Genomic DNA, 17,305 nt, shown 5'->3' with positions numbered 1-17,305 from the left:
ATATTTAAAGCCTATTGACCATCTTTCAAGACCTGTTCAGAAGAAAACGAGGTCTGAAAGCATCACCACACACATCAAAGTCCCCATACATCCCAGGAAGCCGAATCACTCATGATACCCCCCATCATACGCATCTTTAGCCCCATTCTTCTTCCTAGGCCCTCCGCCCACCGTCCTTCCCTCCCCACATCTCCCCTCGTATCTCTTCCCCTCCTCCCACTGAAGAATCTCACTCCCACAATTCACCCCCCTCGCAACCCTCACCTTCATCTCACTCGCATCCAACACCCAGCACCCATTCTTCATCACCACTGTCCCCAGCGCCGCATTGCGCTCATCCGTGCCAACAATTCCCAGAGCACACAGCTCACTCTTCCCGGTCTCTGACACCACATATGTCAAGTCCGTGACCGGCACCTCAATTCTCACCACCTCCCTCCTACCATCCTCCGTCTTGAACCCAAAGGTAAACTTGGCTTGCGAGTGTTCCCTCTAGAACCAAGAACATGGTATCCTTGCAGGCTGCTGACTGTCCAGACCATCATAACCCGGCCCCCAGAACGGTGTCGTCAGGTCAGTAGAGATGGCTCTGACCAGGGTCCGGGGGAAGGTAGGTCAAACCGTTGAAGGTCTCGAGGCCCACAGGGATACGGGAGTTCTCGTACCTGTGAGGTGAGTTGTTGATAGGCCTACTGGTATCTGTTGAATGTGTTGAGACGATGGTTGAAGGCGTTGGAAGGATAGTGCCATGCGTGTGGTTATTTTTTGCAGGTCTGTTGGCATTTGTTGAAGACGTTGCAAAAATAGTCTAAGGCGGGCGAGTGTCTGCTGTAGGCCCGGTTAAGTAGTGGACAGACATGACATTGTCAAAAGATGCCCCACTGCCAAACTCCAAGAACTCCAGCCAAACTCTGTACGTGTCAAACCCTCCGTACATAGGGCTGTTTGCAGCCGTCAGCTCAGGTGTCGGAATCAGCTCCAACAGCCCTGTAAACTTGCCCACGTCGACGCCATCCAGTACCAAATCCCCCCCCCCCCTAGTCTTAGTTGCCATCCCCAAATAAAAGGCCAAACACATTCGACTGAATGTATCTCCGTTTACACAGCCTCTACATTAAAGTGCCTCCCCTTCCAAAACCAACCGCACCACCGTAATCCCCTCACACGCCGGGTACGAAGCCGGTTTTGTTGGGAGTGGGCGTGCCGTCTGCACTCCAAGAAGTACTGTAACTGGGCATCCCAATTGAGATGGACATGCCCTCAATCGATACATCATGTGTGGCGGGGACACGTAGAGAGTCCCTTCAAATCGTGCCTTGCACATCTACTTTGAGATCGCCTCGGCCAAAAGGGTCGCCCGTTGGGACGTGCTTGTAGCTTTCACTAATGGGAAACATGGCAGACTTTGCTAGTTCCACCGTGTCCGATCGACTGGGTAGGTACTGTTCCTGTCCATTGCCACCTGGGGGGCTGGTGTCGATAATATTGGCCGGCGGCCAGACCTAGAGGCCTGGACTGCTGGTATCTAACGTGAGGCGTATTGGTTGAGGAGGCGTACCCAGGTCAAGGGTGACATAATAGCTGGATTGAGGGTTGTTGGGAAAGATGTCAGAGGGCCTTGCTGTCGCCATGCTGCTGGCGTTGGCGACCGGCAGAACCAGACTCTGAGGGAAAAGCATGACAATGGGAGTGTCCGGTAGCGGCATTCTTTGAAAATGCTGGTCGGTTGGTCGAGATCAGAATGTTAGTGGATGGTGGAAGATTGGGAGAGAAACTCAAAAGGCTGATGGGAAATATGTGTGCTGCAATTCCATCAGAAGGCCGTCACGTCCACCCACCTAAATAGTGCGGATGGAAGGTGGAAGCAAGCAAGCAATGCGTACCTCCTCATTTTGGCTGATTCTTGCCTACCGAGTACCTCCAGTTTGTTGGGGACCCAGTGACATCTGATGTCAGGGTAGACACACCTGCTCCTTTCCTGACTTGCAGCATTCAGGGTAGGTATCAAGACGGGAAGGTTTTGGACAATTTTCCAGGCAGCCACACCATTCCCACACGTCAGAGAGAGTTGGGTTTCCTTGGAGCTGCCAGATTTTTCTACTGATAATATTTTAAGCCTGTGTCTTATCAAACTGGTTTGGTGCTGAGTGCTAAACCATATACCACCGTACATAGAAGCAGCGTGCGCATAGAAGGAGCGTGTGTGACGAGCAATTCAATGATGGTAAATATATAGAAAGTATATTCATCAAAAGCACTCGTCTTGGAAGTTATTTGTATTCCAGGTTAGAGCTACTAACGACGACTCGGGTGGAATACATACCCACAAACACATAGCAGTTAATCCCATCTCTTTCTTGCAATGTACCTACTACTTTGAATCTCAGACACGCAGCCCATTCAACCAAGCAGCCAAAAACGGAAACGAGCTTAGACATGTGTGCAAGTGCCCCTGGCCCCTTACCTGATCAAAGTCACCCCCTATATACCCGCCTGTCCACGTTTCACCACCACACCCCCGTCCTTCCCAAGCCTCACCATTCGAAACACAGGCATGAAACCCTTCAACACGGAACACTTCACGGAAAAGATCTCACCCGAATTCGAATCTGCAGAGCGCAAAGAGAAAAAAAAAAGGCCTCGTTTTGGTTCTCTACCTGACCCCCCGACCCCTGACTATTCGCGGCGCGGTTAGATCCCCCTTTTCCTGCTCATTCACTCGCTCTTCATCCTCCACTCCCAGTCACAGACCAGGTAGCCTCAGAATTCCAGCTTGCTCACATTCTCCTATCACCTCTCTAAACTACCATCACAATTACATTTTTCGTCATCTGTTCTCCGTAATGTGAAAGAGAAATAAAATATATCCAAATAAAAAAACATTTCAAAACGACTCTCCAAACATGGGAAAGATCTTTTCTAAGCGATAGGGGTGGTGGTGATTGTCCTCCATCCATCCTTCCATATCCATCCATCTCAATAACAACAAAACACAACGCCCGCCTGCCTGCAATCATCATCATCAACAACAATAACCAACAGAGCCACGGCCAAAAATTAAGAGGGGAGAAAAAATAACCAACAAAAAAAAAAGCAAGGTAAAAATATGGTACACACACACAACACAACACACCCCCTTCTCTTGAATTTTGTCCAGATCCCCCACCACAACGTTTCCATCCGCGACATTCCATGGCGTGCAAGCAGGCATAGACGCTAGCAAGACAAAACCGGGTATCATCCATAAAAAACAGACTCCGAAAACTCAAGTGTCGTTCAGGACCGAATTCGTGAGATCAAGTCCCAAAGGAGCGGACCGCTGTGAGGGGGAGGTTGGGAGGTGGTGTGTGTGTGTGTGTGTGTGTGTGTGTGTGTGTGTGCACCAGGCTGAGAAACAAGCGCAAAGCACGCTTAAGCAGCCGCTCGGCAAGCCGCTTCTTGCGCATTGCAGTCAGGGACGGTGCGACCAGGAGCCTGGCCAGAGTTGACGGCGCCGGCGCAGGCGTTGTTCTGGATGGCGCAGGCGCGGAACTGAGCCTCCTGCCTGGTCACGAAGGTGTTACCGTTGACTGCGAACGGGCGGTCCGCGTTGCCAGAGTCGGTCACGGGAGGGGGCTGGATGCCGGCAATGGCAGCACCGGCGTTACCGCCTCCGTTGTTGTTATTGTTGCCGCCATTATTGCCGTTGCCGTTGTTTCCGGCCCCCGAACCTCCGCCCGCCTGATTTCCGGCGCCCTGGTTGCCTTGGTTATTATTTTGGTTTCCCTGGTTGTTCTGGCCTTGGTTATTACCTTGGTTGCCCTGGTTGTTCTGCTGCCCCTGATTACCCTGCCCCTGGTTGCCCTGGTTCTGGCCCTGGTTCTGGCCCTGGTTGTTCTGGCCCTGGTTGTTCTGGCCCTGGTTGTTCTGGCCCTGGTTGCCGCCATTGTTGTTGTTGTTGTTGTTATTGCCACCGTTGTTGTTGTTGTTGTTGTTGCCACCGCCGTTGTTGTTGTTGGCGCAAGCACCACCAACAGAGAAGTAGCGGCAGTCCTCTTGGGAACCACGCTGGGCAACGGGCATCAGAACAGGCTGATGGTTGGAAGCACTGGACATGGTGCAGACACGGTAGCAGCCAGTAGGAAGACCACCAGTGACTTCAGCGGCGAGCTGACCGTTGCCGTTACCAGCATCGTTGATACCCTTGAAGAAGGCAAAGACAGTGGCATCCAGGGGCTGGGTGGGGTTCAAGGTGTTGCCAGTGTCCTGAACAGTGACGTGAGTGTGACCAATGATCTGGCCGCCTCCGTTGAGGGTCTGGGGAGCCGAGTAGTAGGTGCTGGTGGCGTTGGTGAAGGCGCCGAGCTGCATGTTGGCGACATTGACCTGAATCTGGAAGGTCGTGAGCGGCTCGAGATCATCGCCGTTCTTGGGGTTGAGAATGACAGTCGAGACCATGCGGTTGGCGGAGGGAATTTCACCCATTGCTGTGTAGTGTTAGCTCTGATCGAGGTTGGAGCACAGCTGAGAAGACTGCAACTTACGGATACCGTTGCAGGAGCCATCCCGGTTTTGCAGACCGTTGGTCAATGTTTTGCCCTCGCAGAAGTTGATGAAGTTGGCATTGTCACTATTTATCAACTGTCAATATACCTCCAGGTCTCGCAACAGGTCACAAAGTTTATGAAGTCGGCATTGACAACTTACGTAGCAGAGTTGACCTGACCATCTGCAGCCTGGGCACCATTCTGGCCGGTAGACTGAGAACCAGTCTGGAGAGCAGCCGCAGCCAGACAAGTCTCCGACGCCTGGTTGTTGTTCCCCCCGTTGTTGTTGTTGTTGTTGTTGTTGTTGTTGTTGTTGTTGTTGTTGTTGTTATTGTTGTTGTTGTTGTTATTCTGACCATTGTTGTTCTGGCCATTGTTGTTCTGGCCATTGTTGTTGTTGTTGTTGTTGTTGTTCTGGCCGTTCTGGCCGTTCTGGCCACCACCAAACTGACCATTACCGAAGCGGTTTCCGAAGTTGTTCTTCTTGCCAAACTGCCGTCTTCCTACAGTCCTTGTCGGGGTTCCGTACTGGTGAACTGATGCCGCCTCGGCAACCATGGCCAAACCCATCAGGGCCGCTACCGCGTTCTTCATCAACATGATGGCGTTTGAGAGTCGAGAACTTTCTAACAACGAGAGAGAGATATGTAGATCGGCGGACCGTCGAGAGGAGGAAGGAAATCGTAAGCGCAGATGGTACCAGACCGTCAGAAAAGTTGAAAAGTCGTTAAGGAATGGTAAACGACAGCTAGTGTCGACGGAGAATGTACAACCCACAAGGGGCGAGAAAGGAACGAATGAAGGAAAGAAAGTAAAACGACACACAAATCACCACAGGCCGCAAGAAGGGGACATGGTCGAAGAAGAAGGGAGCAGAGGGGTAAAAGAATCGTGGGTGGGCATTATAAGAGGCATAATGGCTGGCGAGGGTGGATGCTGCGACGGCGATCCGACGATACCGCCAAGCCGACGTTTCTCACACCCCAGCAAGCCAAGCAGTTTCGAGCCCTGGCGAGTCTCCAGCGAAGAAAAAGAAGACATGGGACGTTGCCGCCAAGCATCCCGGGACCAGGAAGACCAGGATGAGGGCACGGCGAGCTGAGCGGCAGGAGGACGGAGCAGGAGGTGCTTGGTGGTAGGGATGCTGGGGTGGCAGCTCCGCGATTCCAAAACACCACGCAGGGAGAGAGAGAAAGGGATGGCAAGGGGGTATGTCAGAGCCGTCTGACGGAGGGTGGCACAAAAGGATAGAATCCGACAGCTCTCTGCAAGAGAGCGGAGAAATGTCAAACCTCAACAGTACTCAGCAACTGCGGCTCTCAGACGTGGGGTAGGGAGAGGGGGGGGGGGGAGCACACCCACACACCCACACACCCTCAATAACAAAAGAGGAAAGTGTACCTTGCAGATATGGCTTCTTGGAGGATCTTGACTGCAGGAAGGCAGCTGTCATTGGCTCATCTGCCATGCCATTGTCCAATATTCATCGAATATTTGGCGGTCTTCACAGTTGGCCAGCGAGGCGCCTGCACATCGACTCCCCAGATTTTTCAAGTGCCGGGAGGGCCAGTGGCTCGCCGTCCACAGCGGCCGTCTTGGACACGAAAATGGCGGCCGTACGGATCTTGGAGGGGACACAAAGCGCTGGCTTTCTTCTTTCGTGTAGCAGAGCAAATTGCTGGGCGCCAACTGCATCTACCTCTTGGAGCGCCGTGCGTGCGGTTGGGAAACGCTGCGAGAAAGTTGATGCGGCTTCTGTCCCAGAAAGCCAATGGCATCCATGTCAATTTGTGCCTCTGGCCAATCAGCGCCCTCGCTTCGTGGCGATCGGGCAGCTTGTGTCTCGGGATGAAGCGCAAGCGAGCGAGCATGAGTACTCCTCCTTGTAAGTCAGTTCATCCCCCACTTATTCTTCACTTCTCCTTGAAGGCGCTTCTCGGGCTCTCGACTCCGACAGAGATGCCTTCCATCAACCGCCGGCCGGCACAGGAGGAGCCGCCGCCGCGTACCGACAGCCGCTCGGAGAATGTGTACAGATTGAGGGTGCGATCTTCATCTATTTCCTCTGCGCATGGGCCCCTGCTTATATGTATCTGTATCAGAAGCTGTTTTGCTTCTCCATCATCTCGTCACTGTAGCTGTCGGGAATAGGAGTTAACTGATTACACCGCTAAAAGTCAGCCACTTCGTTTGGTCAACCAAAATCCAGCACGGCTGTTCCGAAGAAGACGAATTACATCCACAACGTCACATTCGACGGAGATTTCAACAAAAAAGAAATACCCCGTCGGCCCAAGACCGTGACCGGAGACCAGCAGTTCAAGGCAGCTAATTAATGGGCACCTTGGCTTGGAAATCCTTTTATGACACACAGCGCCACAGCGAAATATCTGGATAGGATCTCACAGTCGCAATCCTGACAGATGAGCGCAGCTTTGCTTCCAGGCCACCCCCTTTTCGATGGTCTTGTCATTTGGTAGTTCGTCCAAAGTTGAAGCTTGGAGCAAATAAGCTGCGTGTCGAGCCGTGGGCCTGCATATTTCAATACAGTTGAATCGTTGAGGTTGTTTCCGTCCCGACCCCGTCGTTCCTGGTGCCTGTCTCGTCAGTCATGGTTTCTGGGGTATCGATGCTGATGCGACTGTAGAATGAGACCCACGGCGAAAGGGGGAGGCCAAATTTGTAATCTAACCTTGACAAAAAAGATCCCTGGCAACACGATCGAAACAACCCTATTTTTGCAAGCCCTGTCCAACGACTTGTTTCGTCCCACTTCCATCCCAACTCTCTTGCCTACCTATATGAACAACTTTGGATGACAAGCAAATGGTGCCCTATCGTCGAAGATAGGTGACCCAAAGATGCTCAGAGCCAGCCTAAATCTCTAGGTTGGATTACAGCAGACCATGCGTTCTTCGACTCGGCCGAGTTGGACATGAATGACCGTGGCTCCAATCATCAAGTCGTACAAAGTTGGAGAGAGCAATCCTTCCGTTCATCTTGATCTGATGCCGCTGACTGACGTCGGGAAGATCGCGATAAGATAAGAAAGGTGTCCACAAACCTGGGGTTGTACAAAGACAGGTTCCCCTGTGCCAAGATTTTTGAAGCAAACCCCTGAGCCTCATGAGACAGACAAAAGACCCCTCACATCTCCCGGGCCTGCAACATTAGGAGGAAATCACCGCCTGTGCACTATGAAACGATGCAACTCTGACCCCGAGCCAACGCCTCGGTCCTACAGCGGACACTCGGACACATGCACATAGGAGCGACGAGGTTGACAAACAGAAACATGGAGGATGGCAACCGACACTTGGCCAGCACGCTCCGTGAAGGTCACAGCGGATGAATCGGCAGCTCTCATCCTCGAGGCAACAGGGCACCATCCAGTTTCTCAACGTTACCCGTCGCAATTGCCGCAGGCCCGTGACGAAAGATCACCAAAACGAAACAGATAATCGTTAGAATCCTCGGGGAGCTCTAGCTACGCTACAACGACAGACCACTGCTGCCTCCCCTTGGCGCCAAAGAAAAATCATTGATGGGTAGTCATGACGTTGTCCGGCACGTTCAGACACAGCCTACATCCACAGCATGTGGCTATTCTCGGAGATGGTCAGCGGCCACGGTTTCCATCATGCAAAAATGAATATCACCGATGATCACTGCTCTCGGCAGAACTATTCTCGACGACAACAGAACGCAAATCGTTTCATGAATAAGAGAAATATGCCGTCTCAACTACCGAAGCCACGATCACCGCACCTAACCCGTCATCCTGGATCCTTCGTTGTACCACCTATGAGATACTTTTCTAGAGGTCTCCTGGCACATCCGAATCCAGATCTGGCTCTGGCTCCGACGAGGCTGGCAGCTCAAGAGTCTTGAGGCTCGAGATGATCAAGTCCAACCAAGCAGCCAACCGGAAGCCAGCCTTTGCAACCTGCTCCTCGACGACAGGAGCGGCCTTTTCGTAGTAGTCCGTTCCCAGCTCCTGGCCCTCGATGGCTTCCGCGCCTTCTGGCAATACTAACCGAGACATGTTAGCTTTGGTCTTTGACCTTCGAAGGTTACCAAAAACTTACCGGTAGTGCAAACCAACGCATTGCCCTCAACCGCCCACCCTAGAGCCGTAGCAATCGGATCCGTGATATTCGTCCCCCTTAGCCAGCCGGACTTGCTCTCCGCCGCGTACTTCCCACTCTTGATCTCCTCCGTCAACTCGTCGGCCCATTTCTTCGCAAACGGATACGGCTTCCTGCGAATGCCGCCCACCAACTTCTCGGCAATGCTCGTATCCCACACATGGTGCAAGTTCAGCTCTTTTCCTTCAAACGTAACATGAATTCCGTTGCCTCCCCTCGCCACATCCTCGGTATGTAGAGGTTGGTGAATATCACCAACAAAGTGAATCACAAACTTTGCTGCTTGTGCTCGCCGCCAGAGTGGAAGCTCAGTATCAAGAAGCTGGGAGGTGTAGTTCTGCAAAGCGCTGACCACGCAACCGGCTTCTTTCTTGCAGTCACGGTCGTAATCTACGCCGCAGTAGGTCGGCGGATTGTCATGGGCGTCGATGAAGTGGAAGCCCGAGGTGAAGCGGCCCCATTTGGTGTACCGGATAGAATCTGCCCAGGTAGCAACGCCGGCGAGGTAGTCGCCGGTGTCATTGCGGAGGAGGGTCTGAAGATAGGAGGTGGTGGAGTCAGAGACGAAATTGGAGGCGATATAGGCGACGGTAATGTGACCAAAGCCTGTTGTCCATCTGATCAGCATCCTTCCATCTCATCTCATCTCATCTCATAGATGAAAATGATATAGAGACATCAAAAGTAAACAAACTCACCTCCCCACGCCAAGGCCCCCCGCAACGCTGCAGCGCTCACTGCAACAGACGATAGCCTCATCGTGTGTGCGGTGCTTCTCTATCAACGCAATGAACGCAAATACCAGCAAAACAATCTGATACACAAAATGCACAATACGTGCTACACAAAGCAAAAATGATATACTGTCACAAGATGTCTTGGATGATGGTGGATGAGTGACCGTGGCAAGTCCATCTGATATGCCCGACACCCGATCAGAGCAGCCGCTGAGTGGCTGACCGCCTCACCCGCCCACACCAACTGTTGGCAGAGGGACCCTCCCAGCGAATCAATTCAAACAGGTGCCAACAGGGATCCAACGTCGAGGAACTCTCACGTGTGCCACATTGCTGAGCATAACAGCACGAGTCTCAAACTTCGACATTGTAGTGGTCACCAGTCTTTTTCCTCTACAATGGCATTTGTTTCGGCACTTGTCATCAACTAACATTGGATTGAGAAGCTTAATCTTTACATCATCGGATGCTGAACGGAGTGCCGGCAGCTTGCCAAGATGGCTATCCCCTGCTCCCGGCAGGCAGTGATGCGTAATAGGTGAAGATGACTGGGCAGATTCACCAGAATCGACCCCTTGGCACGCTACTCCCCCGCAAAAGCATCCAAGAAACGGCGGGGCTCCGGTGCACCTCGATGACCGTTTGATGGTGACGACCATGGCATTGGAAATATCGGTGCGGTGGCTGGAGAGGAATACAACACACACAGCTCAAGTCAAAATGCCTGCCGCGCCGTCCAAGCTGCGTGATACCTGCAGGGACTTGGACGGGTGATGCAAATGTGTAGTCAGATCAAGGCCGAAAAGGTCCAACCAGAGGCGCAAGAACCAACGTGGGGGATGGCGGGGGCGCAGAGCTTTAAACCCTTTCCGGGGTCGGGCCCCTCTTATCTCTGCAGATCTCACTGGACCAGGGCATGGCGATAAGCTCGCTCAGAGAGAGGTCTTAAGAGACTTGACTCAGATTTCACAGACCGTGACAGCTCCCCAAACCTCCTCACCTGATCCTTTGTGTCAAGGTGTAAAAGCTTTGCTGCCGACAACATCTCGGCCTCGACGACGCTTATGACCTGTTTCTGAACTATTTCCTTATCTTTCAATCCTTATCGTTCTTAATCGAAAACACACCTACCTTACCCTTGATCGCAAAACCTGCGTCATGGCGAGCCTCATCATGAGCCTCCCATCGATACTCCAGGCGCCCACCGCCGGTGAGGCCCTGTCGGGAATCTTTGGCAGCGTCTCTCTGACGGCCTGGATATGCCTCCTCCTCCCACAATTAATCGCAAACTACAAGTCCAAATCTGCCGACGCGCTGTCCATGAAATTCCTTCTCATCTGGCTCCTCGGTGACATTGCCAACCTCTCCGGCGCGCTCTGGACTTCCCTCGCCCCCTCCTCGATCGCTCTCGGCATGTACTTTTGTGTCGCCGACTTGATCCTCATCACCCAGTGCACCTACTACAACACCATCAACGCCCGCCGGCGCGCACGCGAACAGCACCACCACCACCCTGGTCACCGCAGGCACTCCCACCGCCACCCCTCTGCCGACTCTGACACCACCGCAGTGGAAGACACCCCGGCCAACGAGGAAACACCCCTTGTAACCGAACACCGCCGCCCCAGGTCCGACTCCCAGACCCTCCTGCCCGGCTCCCACAGACGCCACTCCACCCACCGCCGCCGCCGCTCGTCTAACCTCGACCCGTTGACTAGAATCATAACCGGCGAGGACGACACCCCTGACTCCAACCCATGGCTTCACAACGCCCTCTCCCTTCTAGCCGTGTGGGTGGTAGGCGGAGCAGGGTGGTTCGTCTCCTACCGGATGGGTGCATGGGACTCCCCAGACGTTCCGGTCGACACCGAGCCCATCTCTGCTGAACCACAGGCGATTATCGGGATGGTGTTGGGCTACATCTCGGCTGTTTGTTATCTCTGGTGAGTCGCCTTCCTTTTCCTGACCCAACATCCAGACACTAACAAAAGAAAACCCGTGTTTTAGTGCGCGCATCCCCCAAATCATCAAAAACTACAAGGAGAAATCGTGCGAAGGCTTGGCCCTGCTGTTCTTTTTGCTCTCCCTAACAGGCAACTTCACCTATGGAGCCAGCGTGATGAGTTACAGCCAAGACAGGGACTACCTCCTCAGGGCCCTGCCGTGGCTACTCGGGAGTTTTGGGACGATCGTCGAGGACGGGGTCATTTTTGTGCAGTTTCGGATATACTCCAAGGGGAACCAAGCTGGGCAGCAGAGTAAAAGCGTTGGGGGCACGGCTTGAGGAGTGAAGTGGAATGATTGCAAGATTGATGGAACAAGATATGGGAAGTTTATGGGGTTTATTGGGGTTTTATTGTAAGAATGGGTATATGGCACACATGACGTGATGATTGGCTGAGAGCACGCATGCATTGCGGTTTTGAAAGTTTCTTGGTTGAGGGAAGGCATCTGTGGCGTTTATTGGTGTTTTTTTTGGGTCGCATGGGTTACACTGCGGGGTGTTTTATTGCCAGCAGCTGGGATGGTGTTTCAACGGGCGTTTGACTGTTTATATCGATTGGGATTTATCATGGCATTTTTGTGTTGCTCATCAAGTTTACAATTGCACGGCATATTTCTCATATTTAAGGTCATAGTTTTGAGCGGTTATAGGGACACAACGTTCTGCCCCCTATTTAGGAACAACGGCGAACAACATGTTCAAGAACACTCTACAGACACCACTTCAAAAGTCAGTAACCTTGCTCTGTATCAATACAAACCTATCGCTATGCTGCTATTCAACAAACCGCCTTCCTCAAATCACCTCTGCTCCATCCTCCCCTCCCCCAAACCCAACCAAAACCCACACCTCTCCCTCTCTTCCTGTTCCAAAACCTCCATCCTCGTCCCCTCCGTCTCAAACAGCAATCTCCTACCTGTGGTCTCATTCCCCCCAATCCACCCCTCCCACTCCGGCTCGGTTCCCAACTTCTCCCTATTCGGATCAAGATACTTGACAAACCCAAAATAATACCCCCTCACCCTTTCGATCAGTTCCTTGTTATACGTCCTGTAACTCCCCGTCCGATCCCAAGAATTGAGACTTCCCGGTCCCCAAATCGCCCCCGCATCCCACAGGTGGGGAACCCCCAGCCCGTCGCGGGTGTTTTCGTCGTCGTGGACGTTGTACCGGTATGCCCATAGGGAGGAAGTGTTGTCAACAGAGAGGTAATTCAGGACGTTTGTCTGGGGGCAGATGAATGTGCTTTCTCCATAGGCGGTTGCCAAGACTCCGTAGAAGGGTGGTCGGTTAGGGGGGTTGAAATAGGGGGTTGTGTTGAAATTGGGAGGGGTGTAGCGCGACAAAACGGAGGTGGTATCTGTGGCAGTGAGGAGAGGGTAGTTGTTGGAGAAGAAGGTGGTGAACTGCTGGGGGGTGGTGATGTTGGGGGTGAAGACTGTCCCTTCTACATCAGAGGCATTAACATGTTAGTAGATAGTAGACCGGAGAGTCAGGGGGGGGTAAAAACATACCATTCGATGCCGTCCCCATCATAATCGGCACCTTCACATTCTTCCCTTGCTTAAACAACTTGTACGGAAAATCCTGAATCAACTCCCCATCTACACAAGGCGTCCAGTAGAAAACGGGCAACGGCGGATCAGCCTTCCCAGGAAAAGGCTGAGCATGATTCGCCACCTCCTGCAACACCTTCACGTCCGTGTTTCTCAAACAATCCATCTCCCCCTCCGTTGAGTTCCCCCCTTTACAACCAGTCTGATTCAATACCCTCTCAAACTGCCACCCCAGTTCCCCAACAAACGGCTGAGCGGGAAAGAATATCGACTCGAGTATCGCCCCGTGAAACAACCCGTCATCTCTTCCCCCATTGGCAATAAGATGCATAGCCACCGATCCAGCCCCCGCAGACGCACCGTGTATAACAACATGCTCAGGATCACCTCCAAACTATCTTTCACATCAGCCTTCCCCCCTTTTCAGAGATATCTCACAAACTCACCTGCACTATCTCCCTCTGCACCCACCCCAACAACCCCCTCTGATCCCTCAACCCAACATTCAACTCCATCTCTCCATCCCCTCCCCCCCCAGCCAAAAAACCCCACATCCCAACCCTGTAATTAAAATTCACCACCACAACCCCGTACCCGCTCCTCTCGACAACCTCACTCCCATTCCAGTTGTAATTCGACAAAGCATTATACCCCCCTCCCTGAACAAAAACCCACACCGGCAACCTGCTCTCACTCGTTGCATTCGCCGGAGCCCAAATATTGGCATAAAGACAGTCTTCCGACTGCCCCGGAGTCGGGTATGCCACCCCGGCCCCAAGACAGATGGGTTTGAACTCGGTGGCTGGTATTGGGCCTGATCCTGGCGAGGAAGGAAGAGGAGGGGAGGGGGACCGCCAGCGGAAGGGTCCAATTGGGGGCTGGGCGTAGGGCAGGCCGAGGAACTGGTTGACGGAGTTTGGGAGGGTGAGGCCGGAGAAGGTGGCGTAGGTGAGGTTTGCTATGGGGGGTGACGACGACGCTGAGGTGGTCTGGGATAACAAAGAGGAAATTATCAGTAACGTCGCGAAAATCATAATGACTGAGTATACCGCAGACTGGTATAACCACAGATGTTGAAAATGAAAAGGGATGGGCATAAAACAGTTGTTTATACCACCACCACCACCACCACCACGACCATGTATCTCAACAGATCCGGATATAAGTCAAAATAACAGCAACTCCCAGACCAAGCTGCTCCGATTTTTTTTCACCCACCCTCTTTTTCTTCTGTCAACACCCACCCCCACCCACCAACCAACCACTCCTGCTGACTACCCCGAGCATATGCACACACATACATACATGCACAGCATACACTGCCTAGGCAACGCGAGTAACAAAACCGCATGTGTTTCATCTCAACTGCAGTAAAAGAGACGTCATTAAACCCACTCACCTCACTTGGTCCTACACCAAAAATTCCCCACAGAAACCCCCATACTGCCACTTGCAGGGCAATCACCAGAGCCGTGATGATTGCCAGCTTGGTGGGATGGGTCATAAACCATTCTCTTCTGAACGGCAACAACTCGTGGCGGTAGTCGTGGGTCTTGTGCGCGGTGACAAGTAAACTCGGCTGCGGTGGTGAGTGGTGGTGGTCGGGCCGAGGGGAGGAGGAGCAGCAGCTAGAAGGCGGTTCACATGGTTCCCGTTTTTTGTTGTTGGTCGTTGTGCATGATTCTGGTCGGTTGGTTATAGGTTGAGGTGTGATTTCTGTAAGTGTCGATTCTTTCTCTGGAGGTACGATGGAAGACTTTATGCCTGGTGATGGTGGTGGTGGGGGTGCTGGCTCGACGGATGGGGAAGGAGCCATCGCGAACAACAGATCCTCGGTGGCCGTGAAGGAGCAACTCTGTCACGGCTTGTTATCTACGGGATTTTCCCGCTGTTTGGGAGGGTTGAACATACTCACCTGCCCGAGAGCAAGCCGTTTGCCTTTCTTCAGACGGGTGATACAGAGTCGTGAAATTCATCGTTTGGTCACCTGCCCCAAGCCTTGCTCTCAGGTTGGAAAGCGGAGAGCACGGAGCCTTCATTGCTTCTGGCTGTGATAGGCGGTGTGGTCACGCTGCTGCAAACACCCGGTGTTGAACATGAAAATCATCAGTTGCCCAAGGAAAATACATGAATTGTTATCAGGATTAATACATTTTAGAAAACCGAGCTGCCGTGCCTCACCCTCTCTCCGCCATCCTCGTCACGTTACACAGTCAAGAAAACAACCACGTGAGCTCAACTCGAAACGCGTTCCTCGCACACTAGCTCCCACACCCCAATCACCAAACCAAAAAAAACCAAATGTCTATAAACCTCGCAAAATCCTCAAAAGGAAAAACTACTTCAAAATATTCATCTCCCCCCTTCTGCCGGCCGCAAACACATCCTTATACCTCTCCCACATCTTCTCCAATTCCCCCACATACTCGCTATGCAGCCTGTTCACCTCCTCATTCTCAATCTCCCCCTCCCTCTTCTGCGCCACCATGATCGGCCTCCCCACCACAATATTCAGTCTCCTCCTGTACGGCATCAGTCCAACATCATAGTTGAAAATCCCCCTCCCGTGCAGAAACGGCAACGTAAACTTCAACGTCCTCAGCACCCACATCTGGGCTTTGTGCAACCAAGGGTGTGTCTTCGGACTAAGCTGATCATACAGATCATTCTCCCCAAACGCCAGCACCGGCACCAGATCGGCTCCCGTCCTAATGGCCATCTTGACAAACCCCTTCCTGTCCGCCAGCACCAGATTCATCACCCCCGGCTGCGCCTCGAGCGACTCCCTAGCTCCCCCAACCACAATCGTCACCGCCCTGCCCATCCCCTCGTTGTTCGGCCCGCCCTTGGTCAGAATGTTGGTTATCGACTCTTTGGAGACAGACTGGAGCCCAAAAGCGAGGATATAATCCCTGTAGAGTGGGATCCTAAAGTTGGAATCCAGCGTCAACAGTGAATTGGTGATGCCCGGAAACTTCTCCGAAAACCCCAGTGCCTCGGTGGCAAAAGCAGCAAACGCTCCATGGGAGATGATGCCATGGGGGTGATACCCAAAAATGTACTTCCTCGTCGGGGGCAAGTCGTGTGTCTTGTGCAACTTGGCAGGGAAGTATTCCCCAAACAACTTCCAAACCGGCAGCCTTCGCCAGCGCTCAGAACGCATCCGCAACCTCCCATCAGTGGCGTTTTTGGACAGCGACATGTGCAGCAGGTAAGGGATAATCAGCGGCCAAAAGATCGGGATGGCGCACAGGAAAAAGAAAAACGACACCGTCGACGCGATGCTAAGGCAGTGGATGATAACCGCTACGGTCTGCATCCGGCGTCGATAAGGAATATTCCACGGCGCGAACCGGATCCCGGCAGCTCGATAGGCCTGAATTCGGTCCAGTCGGCGGTCCTCCCGTTCGTCGTCATCGTAAAGCGGTGGGTAGTCGTTGTCTTTGGCTTTGAGAGCGGAACTCTTCTGCTGCTTCCTTTGGGTGAGAGTAGCTGTCCCACTCCGTTCACCGTTGACAAGCCTATTTCCTTTTTCGCTTGGTCTTTCCTTTTCGTCATCCAGGCCGCCACGGACGCCATTCACACCATTGACTTGCACACCCTTGGAACTTGACGTTGCCATTGTCTTGACAGGAAGCTCATCCGCTGCCTTTTCGAAGAAATCCCCCGTCGACTCGGCCAATGCCATATTCGAGCTTATCACGGCCGCTTTCTTGGGTTGTTGTTCTTGCTGTGGTGTCTTGGAAGAAGATGACTCGATGTGACTGTCCAAGCTCTACCTCCAGTGTCAGCAACCCAACAACCTATCCCATGGCAAAGCAGTCAACTTACAGCACTACCCTTCTTCCCCTTCGACCCCTTGCTCTTCTTTGGCGTGCTCGGCACCACCACCACCTCCTTCACAACACTCGAACTCGCAGCAGCAGGCTCGTCCGCCGTAATCGTCTCCTTCAAGTTAGAAGTCCCTACATTCGCGTCAACACCCTTATTCTTCATTGCCGTTTTCTTCCCCTTCTTCCTCGTGATAACAGGGGGCGTCCCCGTAGAACCGCTCTCGCGGTCCATGATGAATTATACAACAACAACTACAACAACAGTAGCCAAAAAATGAACGAAACAAAAAGAGAATAAATCCACTGCTCACCTTAACAAGAGAGAACAAAAGAAAAGGAAAGGAGGGGGCGGATAACACCCAATCTAGGAGGTAGGTACCTATCAAACTTTCCCCCTAAACACAGACTCCGGACGCGCGATCCCTAATCCCCATAAAAAAAACACTATTCGTGCACTGGAATTTGGGGGGGGGGGAAATCTGTCGGTCCCAAACTTTAAC

At 52.6% G+C, this 17,305-nt stretch overlaps 7 protein-coding genes across 7 annotated transcripts; 2 read left to right on the top strand and 5 right to left on the bottom strand.

The window, feature by feature from the left end:
* Positions 1–105: 105 nt before the first annotated feature.
* On the bottom strand, positions 106–542 carry QC763_116925 (uncharacterized protein; the record flags this gene model as incomplete). The annotated part of the gene is made up of 2 exons (XM_062908269.1): positions 106–492; positions 531–542. 2 exons carry the CDS (start codon positions 540–542, stop codon positions 106–108), a joined length of 399 nt encoding a protein of 132 aa, XP_062771347.1.
* Positions 543–3,411: 2,869 nt separating this feature from the next.
* On the bottom strand, positions 3,412–5,126 carry QC763_116920 (uncharacterized protein; the record flags this gene model as incomplete). The annotated part of the gene is given in 5 exon segments (XM_062908268.1): positions 3,412–3,855; positions 3,868–4,466; positions 4,524–4,609; positions 4,687–4,929; positions 4,960–5,126. The coding sequence occupies 5 exon segments, from the start codon at positions 5,124–5,126 to the stop codon at positions 3,412–3,414; spliced, it is 1,539 nt and encodes a 512-aa protein (XP_062771346.1).
* Positions 5,127–5,936: 810 nt separating this feature from the next.
* Positions 5,937–6,862, top strand: QC763_116915 (uncharacterized protein; the record flags this gene model as incomplete). The annotated part of the gene is made up of 2 exons (XM_062908267.1): positions 5,937–6,569; positions 6,704–6,862. The coding sequence occupies 2 exons, from the start codon at positions 5,937–5,939 to the stop codon at positions 6,860–6,862; spliced, it is 792 nt and encodes a 263-aa protein (XP_062771345.1).
* Positions 6,863–7,858: 996 nt separating this feature from the next.
* Positions 7,859–9,738, bottom strand: QC763_116910 (uncharacterized protein). The gene is made up of 3 exons (XM_062908266.1): positions 9,373–9,738; positions 8,615–9,280; positions 7,859–8,558 (listed from the first exon to the last, which is right to left on the bottom strand). The coding sequence occupies exons 1-3, from the start codon at positions 9,431–9,433 to the stop codon at positions 8,344–8,346; spliced, it is 942 nt and encodes a 313-aa protein (XP_062771344.1). The 5' UTR covers positions 9,434–9,738; the 3' UTR covers positions 7,859–8,343.
* Positions 9,739–9,893: 155 nt separating this feature from the next.
* Positions 9,894–12,683, top strand: QC763_116900 (uncharacterized protein). The gene is made up of 3 exons (XM_062908265.1): positions 9,894–11,354; positions 11,419–12,075; positions 12,132–12,683. The coding sequence occupies exons 1-2, from the start codon at positions 10,570–10,572 to the stop codon at positions 11,693–11,695; spliced, it is 1,062 nt and encodes a 353-aa protein (XP_062771343.1). The 5' UTR covers positions 9,894–10,569; the 3' UTR covers positions 11,696–12,075; positions 12,132–12,683.
* On the bottom strand, positions 12,217–14,788 carry QC763_116880 (uncharacterized protein; the record flags this gene model as incomplete). The annotated part of the gene is made up of 4 exons (XM_062908264.1): positions 12,217–12,863; positions 12,931–13,366; positions 13,419–13,961; positions 14,372–14,788. The coding sequence occupies 4 exons, from the start codon at positions 14,786–14,788 to the stop codon at positions 12,217–12,219; spliced, it is 2,043 nt and encodes a 680-aa protein (XP_062771342.1).
* A 522-nt stretch (positions 14,789–15,310) lies between these two features.
* DGA1 (diacylglycerol O-acyltransferase 1) lies at positions 15,311–17,115 on the bottom strand (the record flags this gene model as incomplete). The annotated part of the gene is made up of 2 exons (XM_062908263.1): positions 16,804–17,115; positions 15,311–16,747 (listed from the first exon to the last, which is right to left on the bottom strand). The coding sequence occupies exons 1-2, from the start codon at positions 17,035–17,037 to the stop codon at positions 15,311–15,313; spliced, it is 1,671 nt and encodes a 556-aa protein (XP_062771341.1). The 5' UTR covers positions 17,038–17,115.
* Between the last annotated feature and the right edge of the window lie 190 nt (positions 17,116–17,305).

Source organism: Podospora pseudopauciseta, chromosome 1 (genome assembly GCF_035222475.1).
Source record: "Podospora pseudopauciseta strain CBS 411.78 chromosome 1, whole genome shotgun sequence".
In the NCBI taxonomy this organism is placed as follows: domain Eukaryota; kingdom Fungi; phylum Ascomycota; class Sordariomycetes; order Sordariales; family Podosporaceae; genus Podospora; species Podospora pseudopauciseta.
This window is presented reverse-complemented; position numbering and strand designations above follow the sequence as displayed.